The sequence below is a fragment of the Clarias gariepinus genome, chromosome 4, assembly GCF_024256425.1.
Source record: "Clarias gariepinus isolate MV-2021 ecotype Netherlands chromosome 4, CGAR_prim_01v2, whole genome shotgun sequence".
NCBI lineage: Eukaryota > Metazoa > Chordata > Actinopteri > Siluriformes > Clariidae > Clarias > Clarias gariepinus.
Genome location: NC_071103.1, coordinates 14,615,688 through 14,630,533, shown reverse-complemented (window position 1 = coordinate 14,630,533; position 14,846 = coordinate 14,615,688). Strand labels below are relative to the sequence as shown.

The 14,846-nt window shown below is 39.3% G+C and overlaps 1 protein-coding gene across 1 annotated transcript; it reads left to right on the top strand.

Annotated features, from left to right (window-relative positions):
* Positions 1–1,810: 1,810 nt before the first annotated feature.
* crabp2a (cellular retinoic acid binding protein 2, a) lies at positions 1,811–6,702 on the top strand. Its single transcript, XM_053495289.1, has 4 exons — positions 1,811–2,110; positions 4,612–4,790; positions 5,477–5,593; positions 5,687–6,702. Exons 1-4 carry the CDS (start codon positions 2,029–2,031, stop codon positions 5,735–5,737), a joined length of 429 nt encoding a protein of 142 aa, XP_053351264.1. The 5' UTR covers positions 1,811–2,028; the 3' UTR covers positions 5,738–6,702.
* Positions 6,703–14,846: the final 8,144 nt, after the last annotated feature.

Below are 14,846 nucleotides of genomic sequence, written 5' to 3'. Positions count from 1 at the left end.
TTTGGAAGACCAGCGTATGGTTTTGATATACCCATATAGTGTACATATGCTATTAATTGTGTTTGGTTGATACCTTGAGTGTGTGGACTTTGTATTGTGTATGTGATTGAAAAAAACCTATGATAGACGGAAATAAATAATGTTTAAGTGGAGATTAAAGTCATTTTTTCATACTTAAGAGAAAGAGGGATGAAAGCAGGTATTTACGACTTAGAAGGGCTGCTGACTTGAAGTTGTAATTCATCCTTACTGCAGTATATGACATGAAATAAGCCTGCAGCCAAGAAGTTAACTTCTAAACACAGTGTGTATGACAGAAGGGGGGGGGGGGGCTGGGTTAGTGGGGAGATGAAGACAAGATGGAAAGACTGATAGTCCCACTGATATTTGAGAGCAATGACTCGTTGTGTGTTGTTGGACAAGGAGGAACTAGAGTGAACATGAAGCCATTGTTTGTGTAAACGTGTGCGGGTTATGGCGTGTAGATCACTGCTGTGAAGCCCAGGCCAGCAGTAATGCGAGCAGTGTCGTTTGTCATTTTTAAAAATGATGAATATCTCTATTCACATGGTAGAAACAGAGTTAATAACTGTAAAATGAGGATATAGTCAGTCTCTCGCTGCCTCTCTGTGTGTGTGGGCCAATTCATCAGAAAGTGTCCAATGTTTGAGCGCGCAGTCACCGGGAGCCTCGGGTGCTGCTGTCACCCCGGTAACGCGCGCGCTAATGCAACATTCAATATGGTGCGCGAGACTATCCATCAAAAGTCAATGTTTAACGACCCCATCATCTATCATCTAATTTTCCCCGACCCTGTGTCTTCATTAAGTTAGAGACCCTCACCAGGGGGAAAAAGGGGGGAAACAAACTTCTCTTGCCCCCGTGGCCCCCTCGCCTTTCTTCCGTCAGAGCAGCATGAGGGCCAACCCTCTGTGCCTTCTGGGTGAATCATACCCCCTTAAATCTTCTAGGATCCCCAGTGTTCAATTAGAGCTCGCATATCTATTCGCTGCAGAAGTTAGTTCTGCACCGTTAGTTATTGCACTGAACCCGTGCAAGCAATTGTGAATTGAACATGCGTGTCGTTTAACAGAAAGCGTTTTGTGCGCGCAATGCATGCACAGAATTTTAAAGTTGCACAAAGCTGCATACTCTCTCCAAGCTTTTTGAGACATCCCAAAACTCATCAAGCAGTGCGCACATACAGGAGCATGACTAGTCATTATATCAAATCTAATTCAGATCAAATAAAAAATGTATTTGTCACATACAGTACACGACCATACATACAGTATAAAGTGAAATGCTTTCGTTCATGTACAGTATATATGTATATATGTTCATGACCTTTAAAGTTAGTTTACTGCATGGAAAAATTGCACAAAGAGAAGTGTAAATTTAAAAATGTAAAATAGCCTATGTAATTTACAAAAATGTAATAGAAAAAACAATAAAAATAGAAAAATATAAGATGTACAAAATAAACGTATAAGTTAAACAGGATGCAAAATGTGTAATATAGGTGAAATATTTATAATATATATATATGAGCATATTTGACAATTAATTTAATATGTTGTGTTTTATTCTATACAGTAATTACCTTTCTTATATTTCTGTATATAAAAGCGCTCGTGCGCCTTCAGAAGAGAGCGCGTGTTCTCGGTAAGGCGGGGCTGGAACGAGTAAGCGTCCTCATCCGTAGTTCTGATTGGTTATTTGATTTGCCGGGCGTGGTTTGGGGCGGGGTTTCGGCTGAAAGGTGTGTGTCCTTGCGGTTAAAGTGGAGGATAAGAGGGTTCGGAGCTCGTGCGGTCCACTTTAAACTTTTTACCTTTTGTCCTGAGACGCTGATACACCGAGAGATTAAAAGGAAAGAAGAAACAGAAGGATTTGTAAATCTTATTGTAAAAATAACAGGAAAAAACTTGGAGCAAAATACTAGGGCTGAAAAATCCTATTAATACAAGCCGAGTCCAGGTTTAGAAATTAAAGGAGGGAATTAGGGAAAGACAATCAGAGAGCATCATGGACCGCAAATTCCCTAACTTCTCCGGTACTTGGAAAATGAAGTGTTCAGAAAACTTCGAGGAGCTTCTGAAAGCACTGGGTAAGCCGATACGGCACTAATTATACATTAAAACATAGAACAATTAGAAAATAAGACCATGGCTATACAGCTCTCATTTACATTTACTTCTCTCTCTCTCTCTCTCTCTTCCCCCACTTAGAGGGTAGGGGGTCTTTATCATACATGCACTTCCATTAAAACATGATAAAAGAGCCTAACCCTAAACTTTCTCACCTCTTTTTTTTTTTATAAACAATAGAGTCAAGACACTGATTGTACTTTATGCATTATTTGTGTGTGTGTGTGTGTGTGTGTGTGTGTATGTGTGCTCAAAGCTGTACATGTAGCTATGCATGATTTCTTGCCTGATATGAACACCAAAGAAATCCTTTGTGGTGTGTGTGAATGAGAGGGCATCAGAACAGACTAGTCACGTGTTCTTTAACCCTACTTCATTAAAATGCTGTTAAATGGCACCATTGTTCTCACTAAAATAACCGGAGTCATTTTATGTGTGTGTGTAAGTATAGCAACAGCATATCCTGCTTTGATTGGCATCCCAATTGCACAAGGGCACAAGGCTGGTGCCCGCAAGCACCACTTGATACTCGAGACCAAGTAGGGCTGGCAGCAGCGGGTTGATGGCTTGGGAGAGAGTAGAAGCCATGCATTGCTGCACAATAGAAAGAAGATGAGACAGAGGGAGGGGTAGTGAATACTGTGGTGTCAGTAATATCTGCATAAGTGGGGTGTGTCAGACACAGCACATAGAGCAGGACTAGACAAACAGACAGTTACATACTGCAAACTAAGTGTGACGAATGTCCTCGTGAAAATAAGGGCCAAGGAATCTGTGTGAAGAATGTAAATGATTGACATGCAGACCGACAGACTGATTGGCAGATACCCTTTTGGGAGTGCAGTAAGTGCCTCTCTCATGTTCTCTCTCTAAAGTCTGGAAGTGAGACAAGCCAAGCTCCCTCAGTTTCATGTAAAAGCTCAGTGGATAGATGGAGCCAAGCTGTCACCACGCTTTCTCAAGCTTCTTGTCCTTCCCATTTGCTTTATTCTCAAACACTTCCTTTGACCTCTGAACTATGACACTGACACTAACCCTGACTGCCTCCCTGTGTGGTCAGTCTTCGCCAGTTCCCCCATTCCTGGGGGCCTGCGGAGGGCGTCATTGTGTCAGCAGTTGATAAGTGAAGGACGTAAAAGGAAATGAAATGAAAGACATGATGGAGCTGACTTCATTAGCTATGCTTGCGACAGAGACACACCATGCAGTAAATAGACACCAGTGTGTGTGGTACAGGAAAATGCTCGAGGGACAAATGTTAATACATTATCAGACACTTGTTACAAATGAGGTACAGGTGGTTTTGGATGGCTCTGTGTTTTTCTGTGTGTGTGTATGTATAAAGGATGCATAGGCTTATTAGGAATACCTCTTAAGTCAAAGGCAGCCATCAATGATTGGTTTATTTGTATATCCCCATTGGTGTGTGTATGTGTGTTTAAATGTGTGTGTGTGTGTGTGTGTGTGTGTGTGTGTGTGTGTGTGTGTGTGTGTGTGTGTGTGTGTGTGCATGCATGTGTGTGTGTGTGTGTGTGTGTGTGTTTGCTTGGTGGTGGGGGTGAAGGGGTTCAAGTTTTGGTTTCCCCTGCGTGGGTGTCTGTCTTGGTGTGTATATATACCCTTGGTGACAGGTGGGAATGTGTGTTTGGGGAAGAGTGTGAAATTCAACTCGACACAAATTCAGAAATTGTACTCACACACACACACATATACGTGCCACACACACACATATGTGCCACACACACACTGGGCTCTCATTGCAACTAGCAGTATTTTCCATGCTGTCTGCTCCTTTCCTGTTCATTTTTTCTTTCTTTTACTTTCTAGTTTCCCTTCTCATCTTTATCCACTTTTTTCTTCTCTTCTTTTTATCCTTCACCCAGCTTCTTTCAGATCTCTGACTTTCCCTTTGCTCTGTTCACTGAAAGGTGTAACAGATTACTGCATGCTCTGGGATCATTAAGCTCTCTTTACATTTGTGTGTGTGTGTGTGTGTGTGTGTGTGTGTGTGGTGTGAAGGGAGAGGGAGAGGTTCTTGTATGGGTCAGTTTAATCTTTTGATTATGTCATCAAATGCTGCCCATGGGAAGGACACGTATGCAAGTCTACTTGTCAAGTCTAATGATCTCTCTATTCCCCCTACCTTTTTTCTCTCTCTCTCTCCTAATAGTTTCTTATTCTTTCCTCGTTTTTTTCATCCAGCCTGTCTAGAGACGAAGACACATTTGTCAGGAATACTTAGTGAAAGCAGACTGACCTCTAAAGTCCACAGAGCTTCGCAGGACTGTGTTTACACAATGCTCACACTTTCACTGTGAGAATGCCTCAGGTGTATGAGACTGAGAGCACCGTTCTGTTTGAATTCTGTGTTGACAAGTCTGTCTCTCTCTCTCTCTCTCTCTCCACCCCCCCCCCCTTTTCTTTCCCTCTTTCCATCTCCCTCTGTCTGTCACTCACTCAGGTGTGAACGTGATGCTTCGGAAGATTGCCGTAGCAGCTGCGTCAAAACCATCAGTGGAGATCACACAGGATGGTGAGACACTGTCAATCAAGACCTCCACCTCAGTTAGGACCACCCATGTGACGTTCACTGTTGGACAGGAGTTTAATGAGACCACAGTGGATGGAAGGCCTTGCACGGTACACACACATTAATGAGAACTTTCTCCTGTTGTAATGAATTAGTATAGTATTTCATGCTATAAGACACCAAAATCTAACCCTAACCTCACCCACAGTAACCCAAAAGGAAACCATTTATGCATTAAAACATCACAAGGAAGTTGTAACCATAAAACAGACCTTTATTCTGAATGGCAATCTTGTACTATAGAAATTTAATTCTCACTTCATATGTACCTTTTCTCTAAACACTTTAGAGACGTGAGGGCGAAATAATGAAATGATTTTCAAACAAGACCATTGTTGATTTTGATGATTTTGTGGTTGACTCATACACTGATACACCTAACCCCTCTCTCAAACCAAAATTTTGCCTCTGTGCCTTATTTTCCCTTAATCCGAACCCAAATATTTCATATTTCCAGGCACTTCTGAGAATCATCATATATTCAAAGTCATTCAAACACGGCTGCTTGCCCACACACACACACACACACACATTGAACAGATGTGCTCCTTTCGCCGTGTCCAAATCAAACACATCAAAAATGCTCACGATAACCACATTACTCACTAAATCCTCTTTCCCCACCTCATCTACTTTTCACTGTGGGAGTTCACCGAGTTTCTCTGAGTTGTTTGATTTGCTCAGGATCCTCCACCCTTCATTATAACAACGATCCTGTTACACCACTGTCCCTTAGAGCTTTCCTCGGTGGGAGACAGACAGTAAGATCAGCTGTGAGCAAACCCTGCAGAAAGGAGACGGCCCTAAGACTTCCTGGACCAGGGAAATGACCAACGATGGAGAACTGATCCTGGTAAAGTTTAAACTTCCCACCATGATCTATGATTGCCGAATTTGTTTTTGAAGAATTGTATCTTCATTTTTCCTCTATATTTCTTTTCCACAGACAATGACTGCAGATGACGTCGTCTGCACGAGAGTTTACATCAGAGAGTGAAAGCAAACAGAACAGAAAGGTCATCTTTTGTGTTCCCCTACTTCCCTGACTAGCCCTGTTAAGGCTGACAAAAAACAGCATGTGCCATATTTATCATCCATGTTACCTTTAGACTTCACAATTATTCATTTACACATTAACGTTGAACGAATGCATGTGGATTTCAGCAATATTAGAAACACATTCCACTTAAGTCGGTTTACAGTATGTAGTTATCTTATCAGTCTGTTCCATGTTTGAATGCAAGTTGAGAAGAGGAAGTTTAGTCCTTGTTTAGGTTTGTATTTCCATTAGACCATTAGATCAGCTTTAAGCCGGTCTAGGTTGAAGATCAAATGTGTTTTTAACAAAAGGGGAAAAAAAAGGAAGATTCTGAGAGTTTACATGTTACATTAAGATGGATTCTATTGTTTATGTGCTAATATAAATCTCATGTTACGTTACTTTCCCTACTCTGAGGCACACCTTAAACAAGAGCCCTGGATCCAGAGCACTTTTAACAAGCGGTGTAACTTCGCTTCATTTTTAATCCAATCTTTAATCCAATAAATTTAAATTGGCATAGGTTCAGCTGACTTTGAAGTAGTGAACCAGCGAGTTTGTCGGGTTGTCACACTGAGGTTAAAATAATAAAATCAGCTTGCATCAATAGCAAAATTTGGTCCCATGTTATGTAGTCAATTGATTCTGTAAAGCCCTGACAGGAATAAGCGTGTTAAGTGATGAGCATGAGAGATTAATGGGAAGGGTTGGTCTAGGAACTGTCCTGCATGCCATCAGTAGGTTTTTTTTTAGTATTTGCATATTGTTCTCATTTCCTCAGCATCTCTTCTTTTTGTTCGTTAAAGTTTTGTATATACTTCAGTAAAATATTATTCTGTTATAATTTTTTAAGCGTCTTTTATATAAATTTGGGCAATAGTAATAAAGCCTGTATAAACCTGGACAATAAAATGTAAATAAAAGTTTTTGTTGTGTTTTCTTTCAATTATAGAAATCCCCAGGACATGTTTGCAGCTTCAGGCATGTTCTATTTTCAACATACCTTACTTTATAGTTTCACTTTGGAAATAATTTATAGTAGCTGCTAAATTATGTACTGCAAGATGAATAAGCAAGCTTTCATGCATGATTTATGACACTCTGACTTGGGATTTCTTTTTCCTTTGTTTTTATTCGCTCAATGCATGCAAAAAATAGAAATTGTGAACTTTTTAAAACAAGCATTTTTCAGGAAAACATTCACATGTCCACTCTGGTGCACTGCATGCACTTGAGAATTCAACTTAATATTAGTAATATGTATTAGTAGACTTATCAATATAACTGTGTACTATGTGAAAGGTAGTGGAATATATTTGGTTTTAATAATGTTTAACAAATATTTTTGTACTTTTATGGTTTATTAAATAACCAACAATGTAAAAATGTGTGGCCTGCACTGTTGCAAAAGAGCTTAAATGACTCTAAACCGTCCCTTTCAAATAAAACCTAGCAATTTAGTATCTTCAGTGAAAGTGGTCCTTATATCGGTTTGTCACAGTGGGCTGCACCCAAGGTACACCGCCACAAGACACTGTACACAGATTTATTTGGTCTTTCATGTACATGCAGCATCAATTGATTTAAATTCTTTAAGGTCTACTGCTGAATGGAAGATTTTCTCAAGTATATTTAACACCTTCATCTGATTTTGGAGCCAGATTTATGGCTCTTGACTGGCATGGTAAGACCTTCCTCATAGGACCAGTACATTTTTTATCTATAAGGAATAACGTCCATACTTCTTCCTAGTAAGATTATCTCTGATGTCCTGGCCACATTTTTTTGGCACGCAGACAAGGTTGTGTTGTGCACTACTGCATCTTCTATCAGATCTGCATGCAATAGATAAATGCACCTTTGGCTACGCTGTCACCCAGAAATATGTATCTGCACAAAATGTGCCCTGCAATGCACATAATGGCAACAGAAATAAACTAAATCCCACCAAAAATGTCTGGGAACAAAGCATTTTTAAAAACACATAAGCTGAGATGTAACTGTGATCGATGATGTTCAGTTCAGTGTATACATGGTTAACTGAAATTTGCTTCTTGAAATCTTGAAATTAAACACAGTAATATTATTCTTGAGAAGTTGTTGTATGTCATAATATTTTTTAACTTCCAAGTGTATTTTAGAATAGAATTAATGGCTAGAAATTACTGCCATTATAAACTTTTCCGTCTGTCTGTTGTCCATCTTTGGCTAAAATGAATCTAGGTTGCAATTACAACTGCTGGCCACTAGGCATAAACCAGTGGAGTGTTTATGTCCAGATTTTAACTGTAGGGCCTGATATGCAGTTAGAGCATTGCAACCTGTGCTTTTGCAAGAACAATTGCTTTTGAATAGCTGTTACCTATAGGGACCACCATGTAGGAAAGGGTTAAATATAAGCTTAACATGCACAAGTTAATTTGCACAAATTGTTTTCAAGATGCTCAAACGGATTGTAATTGTGTGAATCTGTATATCAGTTATCACAGCGAATTAAGGATTGTGTAATCATAATGTTCCTGGTATGTTATCTTGTAATTTTTGACTTGACTAAAAAAGCAAAAAAAAAAAAAAAAGGCTACAGACTTATTATTTTAATATTCATGTCAACACTTCTTTCTTGTCTGTCTCCCAGTTAGGCGTTACACTAACATGCAATACCTCTCTCTGCTCTCTCTTTCTGTCTTTCATTTTATTTTCATTTCATCTGCAAGGCTTTTGGAATTGATACATCCCATTTAAAAGCGTTCGCTTCGGTGTTGTTCCAGTCTCTCAGCAGTTCCATATGGACAACATGTTCTTGGAATGCACCGAGGAAAAAAATGTCTCCCAGTCAAGTTCTTCGTTCATCTTCAAATATAAAATGAACCCTGTCGAAGGTCAGCTTCCCTGGAGACTAAGCTGATTGGTTTTCCATGCCTCATAAAAGACTTAGACATGGCTGTAGAACAGGCATGATGCAGAATGTGGAAAAAGGTGTGGCTGATGATCCAGTTGACCCGCGCAGAGGCAGTTATAATGGTGCAGCTTCTTCAGCTTATCAAAAACATTGACATGTTAGGAGTTGAGAAAATAATGATTAAGGAAGTTATTATATTTTTGCTGCTGTTATGTAGATTTACAATGAGCGTAAGGTCAGGACTCTAGGGTGGCCAATTCATTCTTTCTTACCCCGATGAACCCATTACTCTGGAATATGCTGAATCTGAACTTATCAGACCACACTGATCACACTGACTGAAAAATAGAAGACTTTTTAGGGTGGTAGGGTTGCTCTTTGTTCATGCGTTCACAGACATTTATTGTAAAATGCAACAGTGAGGCAACCGAGAGAGAGCAAGAGATTGTGTCACCTTCCCTCCAATATACAGGAAAAGTCAGAATTACCACAGAACAAGGTTATACATGCAGAACCTGGGGATTGAGAAGGAATGTGAAAGGGTTTGAAGCTGATGCCTGCAGCTGTACTTGGTTACAGTGTGACCCTCATAAAAAAGACCCTCTCTCTGCCCCCTGCCCCTATTAAAGGACCAAATGAGAGCCCCTCCTTTTTCCTTTATTACCCCCTGGGGCAGTAAAAGGCAGCTGTCTCCTAACCCCCCCAAAAACACACACACATACTCAAACTCATACCAAATGCAAACACACTAATTCATCACAGCCTTCACACATACCATCAAACAGGCACATTGCATGCTCAGACCATAAAGACATTACACACTGACACACACACACACATTTTAATCTATGTACTTACATAAAAGAAAGGTGAGCAACAGAGTGCGTATGTTAACATTACTCATGCAGACGCCTACAAAACCACACAGGTGCCCCCAAAACATGTTGAGCACCAATAAGAGCCGTAACCTCATGCAGTCCTCAAGACATGTCCAGGCTGTGATCTTAAATCTTACCTACCAGGCCCTAGTGACAAAAACTGTTTCTGTTTTGGTTATTGCAAGCCTCAGGCGTGTTGCCTTCTGGGCGGTTAACACACATGCACAAACAAATATTTTTTTGGGGGGATGGGGGGGTGGGGGGAGGAGGTGTAAGTATAAAGGTAGGCAGTTGGATATGACTCATTACAGGAAAAGGACAGAACTGAGAGCTGAGAGACAGTCTGACAGCTGAGTGTGAGAAACAGATGTCAATCTACAAGTCCTTGTGGGTTAGGAGAACAGGATTGTGGGTCAGAGTGTCTATTTGGCTCATTGGAGGATCCCACGCTGACCCCACCCATGAGCCTCGAGCCAGTCACACCACACACACACAAACACAAGACTGGCAAAAATTGGCATGCATTGCTATTTGGCATTCACACCCACACATCACATGCTAAGACACAGAACATGACACACACTTCAGTGTTCGATTAGAGCAGGAAAAAAAGAATAATAAATTTCTCACGTTACTGCCAGTTCAGGCAATGGGAGCAGAGCTTCGCAGGTTAAAGAAAGGTCTAGAGCATGTCTGTCTCACACAGAGGCGGAGGATGGAGTCATACGGAAGCTGTGGATGAAACCTTCACTCTTAGCCAAGTTTCTGCTCAGTTGATATCTTTCATATTTAGAGACAGACATCACATTTTCAATATAAAAAAAACAACATAATGTAAGAGAATATCCATTTCAGAGTCAAAGGATGATCTCAGCAGACATTTATACAAGATCTTAGAGTTCATCTCAGCGATTCAGACTGACATTAAGATCAGATATCACAGTAATCCCAGCACACCAAGCAGAGAAAAGCGGCAAACATGATCTGTGTGGCCTTTTGCTTTTAAGGAATTACAAAGATGTTTAAACGTATACCATCACTCAACAAATCCATACATCTATATATACACACACACACACTTGTTGAGTGATATGTCTACAAGCATAAGTCTTAGGAAATTTTACACAGTAGATTACAGTGTGAACAGGACTGGAACAATACTCAGCTCAAGGTGTAAATATACCTATTATGTGGAAATAAAGGCCAGACTGAGGAGTATCAGATTATTTCACCAAGCGGTGAAACTAAAAACCTTGGTCCTAACTGTTGTGAACATATAGGGTAAAGCGAAATAGGTCAGATATGGGTGATGTCAGTCTCAAAGCAAAAACTACACCTTTAGTCCCGTTTCTTTAGTAGTTTATTCAAAAGCATTATTTAAATTTTTTTTTATTTAACACAACATTATTCCCCAAGTATCCAGAGATCTGCTAGTATTAGATGCATTATATCTTTGGCAGATTTCCTAGATGCTTTTAACACCTCTCCAGTTCTCGCAGTGAAAAAGTCACATAACCAGTTATAAGTACCCATTGTGTAAGTAAACATAAGACTTTTTGTTATAGCAGTTATTAATCCATTGATCAAACGCCTTCCATTAACCTGATAAATTAGCACCACAAAGCTAACTATAGCCACGGATATATTATTTCCAGACACAATGGCATCCCAAATATTGACTGAAATTCACACAATTATTAAATGTATAAACTTTTAGCATGGCGCTAAGTTAAGTCTCATCACTGTGTCTGTAAAGACGCTTGGACAAATAAATTATGATCTCATAAAAAAGTATAGTCACAGAGGAAAGGTGTTCAAGGCAGTGGTGAGACCAGCAATGCTCTATGGCTTAGAGACAGTGGCACTGAAGAAAAGACAGGAGGCAGAGTTGGAGGTAGCAGAGAGGAAGATGTTGAGGTTCTCTTTGGGAGTGACAAGGATGATAGGATCAAGAATGAGTTCATCAGAGGGACAACCCATGTAAGATGTTTTGGAGATAGTTTAGATAGTTTAGATAGATTGAGGTGGTTTGGACATGTTCGGAGGAGAGATTGTGAGCATATTGGTAGAAGGATGCTGATAGGGTTAGGTGGAGGCAGATGATTCGCTGTGGTGACCCCTGAAAAGGGAACAGCCGAAAGACAAAAAAGAAGAAGAAGTCACAAGGAAATTACAGAAATAGAAAACTTGACTCACTCAATTTTTTTACTAGATGTAATACGTAATGATGATAAAACATGTAGCTGACCAAGAAACAACCAAACACCTTATTGTGCAATTGGTCAGAAATGGAGAAACTATGTATAAAGAGGCTTTACTTAATGGTTTGAATCCAGATTGTTTAATTCCAGTTAAAGTCACATTCAGTACTGTGCAAATGTTTCGCACTTGCAAATAACTGCTGTGTGTTTTATACACAGTTTTATAAGGAAATGAGATCCTTAGTTTTACTGAACATCCTGCAGTACCAGCTACAGTCCCTCTGAGGAATTTGTCGCACCTACTTCTTTTTTTATGCATGCAAAACCCAGAAGCTTTCTTTCTTTCTTGTCTGAAAAGTGATCTTTTACATAGATGGGTTATAAATATTTTCCTGCAAGTTTTCTTTTTTCCCCATGGAATACTATTGTTCAGTGGAATACTATTGTTTAGTAATCAGCAATGTTTTTTGTGCTGACTTAATAAAAGAGTCATAAAATAAATATAACAATAAGTATAACAATTTTTTAAAATTAAATAAATAAATAAAAACATGGGAAATATTCAACAGCTTAAAACTTACAGTACATGATTGCCAACAAACTACATGGCATTGTGATGTGTGGGTGCCAATGTGCATTTATGGAAAGTGCCCTCTGGTGGTGCTCCATTTTGTCAACAAGGCATGTCCACCTGAATACCTGTACTGAATTTTCTTTTTTTATTATCTTTTCTTGTTTTGTTTCTCACACCATTCTGTGTAAACTCAATTTGTGTGTAAAAATCCCAGGAGAACAGTTTTTTTTTTTTTTAAATATATGTTAACACCCGCCCACCTAGCACCATTTTTCCCTTTCCAAGTTTCCTTTTGATTTTAACATTTTAATAGGTTTCTGTATGTTTTATGCATTGTGCTGCCACCACAAAATTGGCTGATTGGATAATTGCATCAATCAGCAAAGGGTATTTCTAGGGATTTCTATTAAAGTGCATACCTAAATACATACATACATACATACATACATACATACATACATACATACATACATACATATAAAACATACTGTACATACATACATACATAAATACATACATACATACATACATACATACATATATACATACATACATACATACAAATTTTCTGCCACTGCAATGCAAACACAGTAAACGTAATTCAAATTAAGTGATAATGTTAACTGGATGGGCAAGATTTTACCTCTGACTCACATGCTTGCATAATAAAATACCAACAACATGGCTGTTCACACGCAATTCCCAACACCCACACACAAATGCACACTCTAACAGGTGGTCTGCATATTCTATTATTTTTCTGTTCCTGCTCTCAGAACCAATCAGCATGCTCTACCTCCATCAGGGAATAAGGGTTCCCATGATCCTACAATACAAGAAGTAACAACACATCCCAGTGTGCGTCCTGCAGTCAGGGTCTCCATTCATTATCAGTCAAATAAGTTTCAACCAGAGACTGAGAGTGTAATGGGACAATCATAAGAAGACCCTCTATCACATAGCAATTGACCAGAAAAGAGTAAGAGTGTTGGTGGAGGTAATGGAAACAAGACTTTACAGGGCTAACATACAGTAGGAACCTCTAATTTGACTGTTCATTTTCTCACACCCCAAACTTGTTGCCTACGTGACATGCCCTCTAAAACAAAACAACAGAAAACATGACTGAACAGTCCTGCAGGTAATTTGTACAGTTCACAGAGGTCACAAATATGAAGGATTGTTTGCATGAGTTAACAATTTGAAAGCTAGCTACTTTGGCAGAATGCCTCAGAAACAGGCAATATACTGCACACTCACTTTCCAAAGAAATGGTTTTTTTTTTTTTGTTTTTTTTCAAATGGGTAATTTCACAGTTTGAGTGCCATTAAGCTATTTTTCCCAACAATGATTCTAAGAAAACATTCCAAACTGTGTCAACAAATCACAACTTCAGGGTACAGAAGCAATTAAATAAAAGCTAGTGAAATAGAATTAGTAAACTATGGTAATAATTATAATTAGCAGATTATTATTGTTATTATTATTATAAATCCAGACGGCAATGTAGCTTAGTGGTTAGCACTGCTGCTTCGCACCTCAAGGGTCCGGGTTTGATTCCCGCCTAGCGGTCTGTGTGCATGGACTTTGCATCTTCTGCCCGTGCTTGGTGGGTACTTCAGTTTTTTCTCACAGTCCAAAGACATGCAGATTAGGCTAATCGGCGTTCCCACATTGCCCGTAGTGTGTGAATGAATGTATGAATGAGTGTATGTGTGTTCCCTGTGATAGATTAGCAACCCGTCTATGGTGTACCCCGCCTTGTGCCCTAAGTCTCCTGGGATAGGCTCCAGACCCCCCATGACCCTGTGGACCTCATGACAAAGCGGTACAGACAATGAGTGAGTGATTGAGTGAGTGATTAAATAAAACTCCAACCAGGATTTACTCCACTTTGTTCGCTGGGATATACAGTTGATGAGTTAATTTAGGTATAATAACACTAACTAACTATTTTTACAACTTGTGCACCTGTTAATTTATGCAGTTATGCAATCAGCCAATGATGTGGCAGCAGCAAAGTGCATAACATCATGCAGATATGGGTCAAGGACTTCAGTTTATGTTCACAATAAACATCTTAATGAACAAAAAGTGTGATCTCTGTGACTTGGATTAACCAGAACATGGATTATTGGTTCCAGATGGGTTAGTCATTCAGAAATGGTTGATCTCTTGGCCAACTGAAAGAAACTTTACACAAAATGGTGAAAACAAATAATAAAAATAAAAATCAGTGACAAGCTTGTTGAAAAGCGAGGTCAAAGGGAAATGGCCAAATTGAGTAGTTAATTAACAGGAGACCAAATCAGGTTCCACTCCTTCCAGAATAAAAGGCTAGAAGACTGGGGGCTTCAAATGTCCCGCTTAGTCTGTGTCCATTATACACTTTAGAATTTTCCCATAGTGCTGTTTTTTCAACAAAAACAATTCCAACAATTCTAATTTTATATGGTTTTTACATTTAACACACACACACACACATCCCATCCACATACCATCGACTTTATTACCA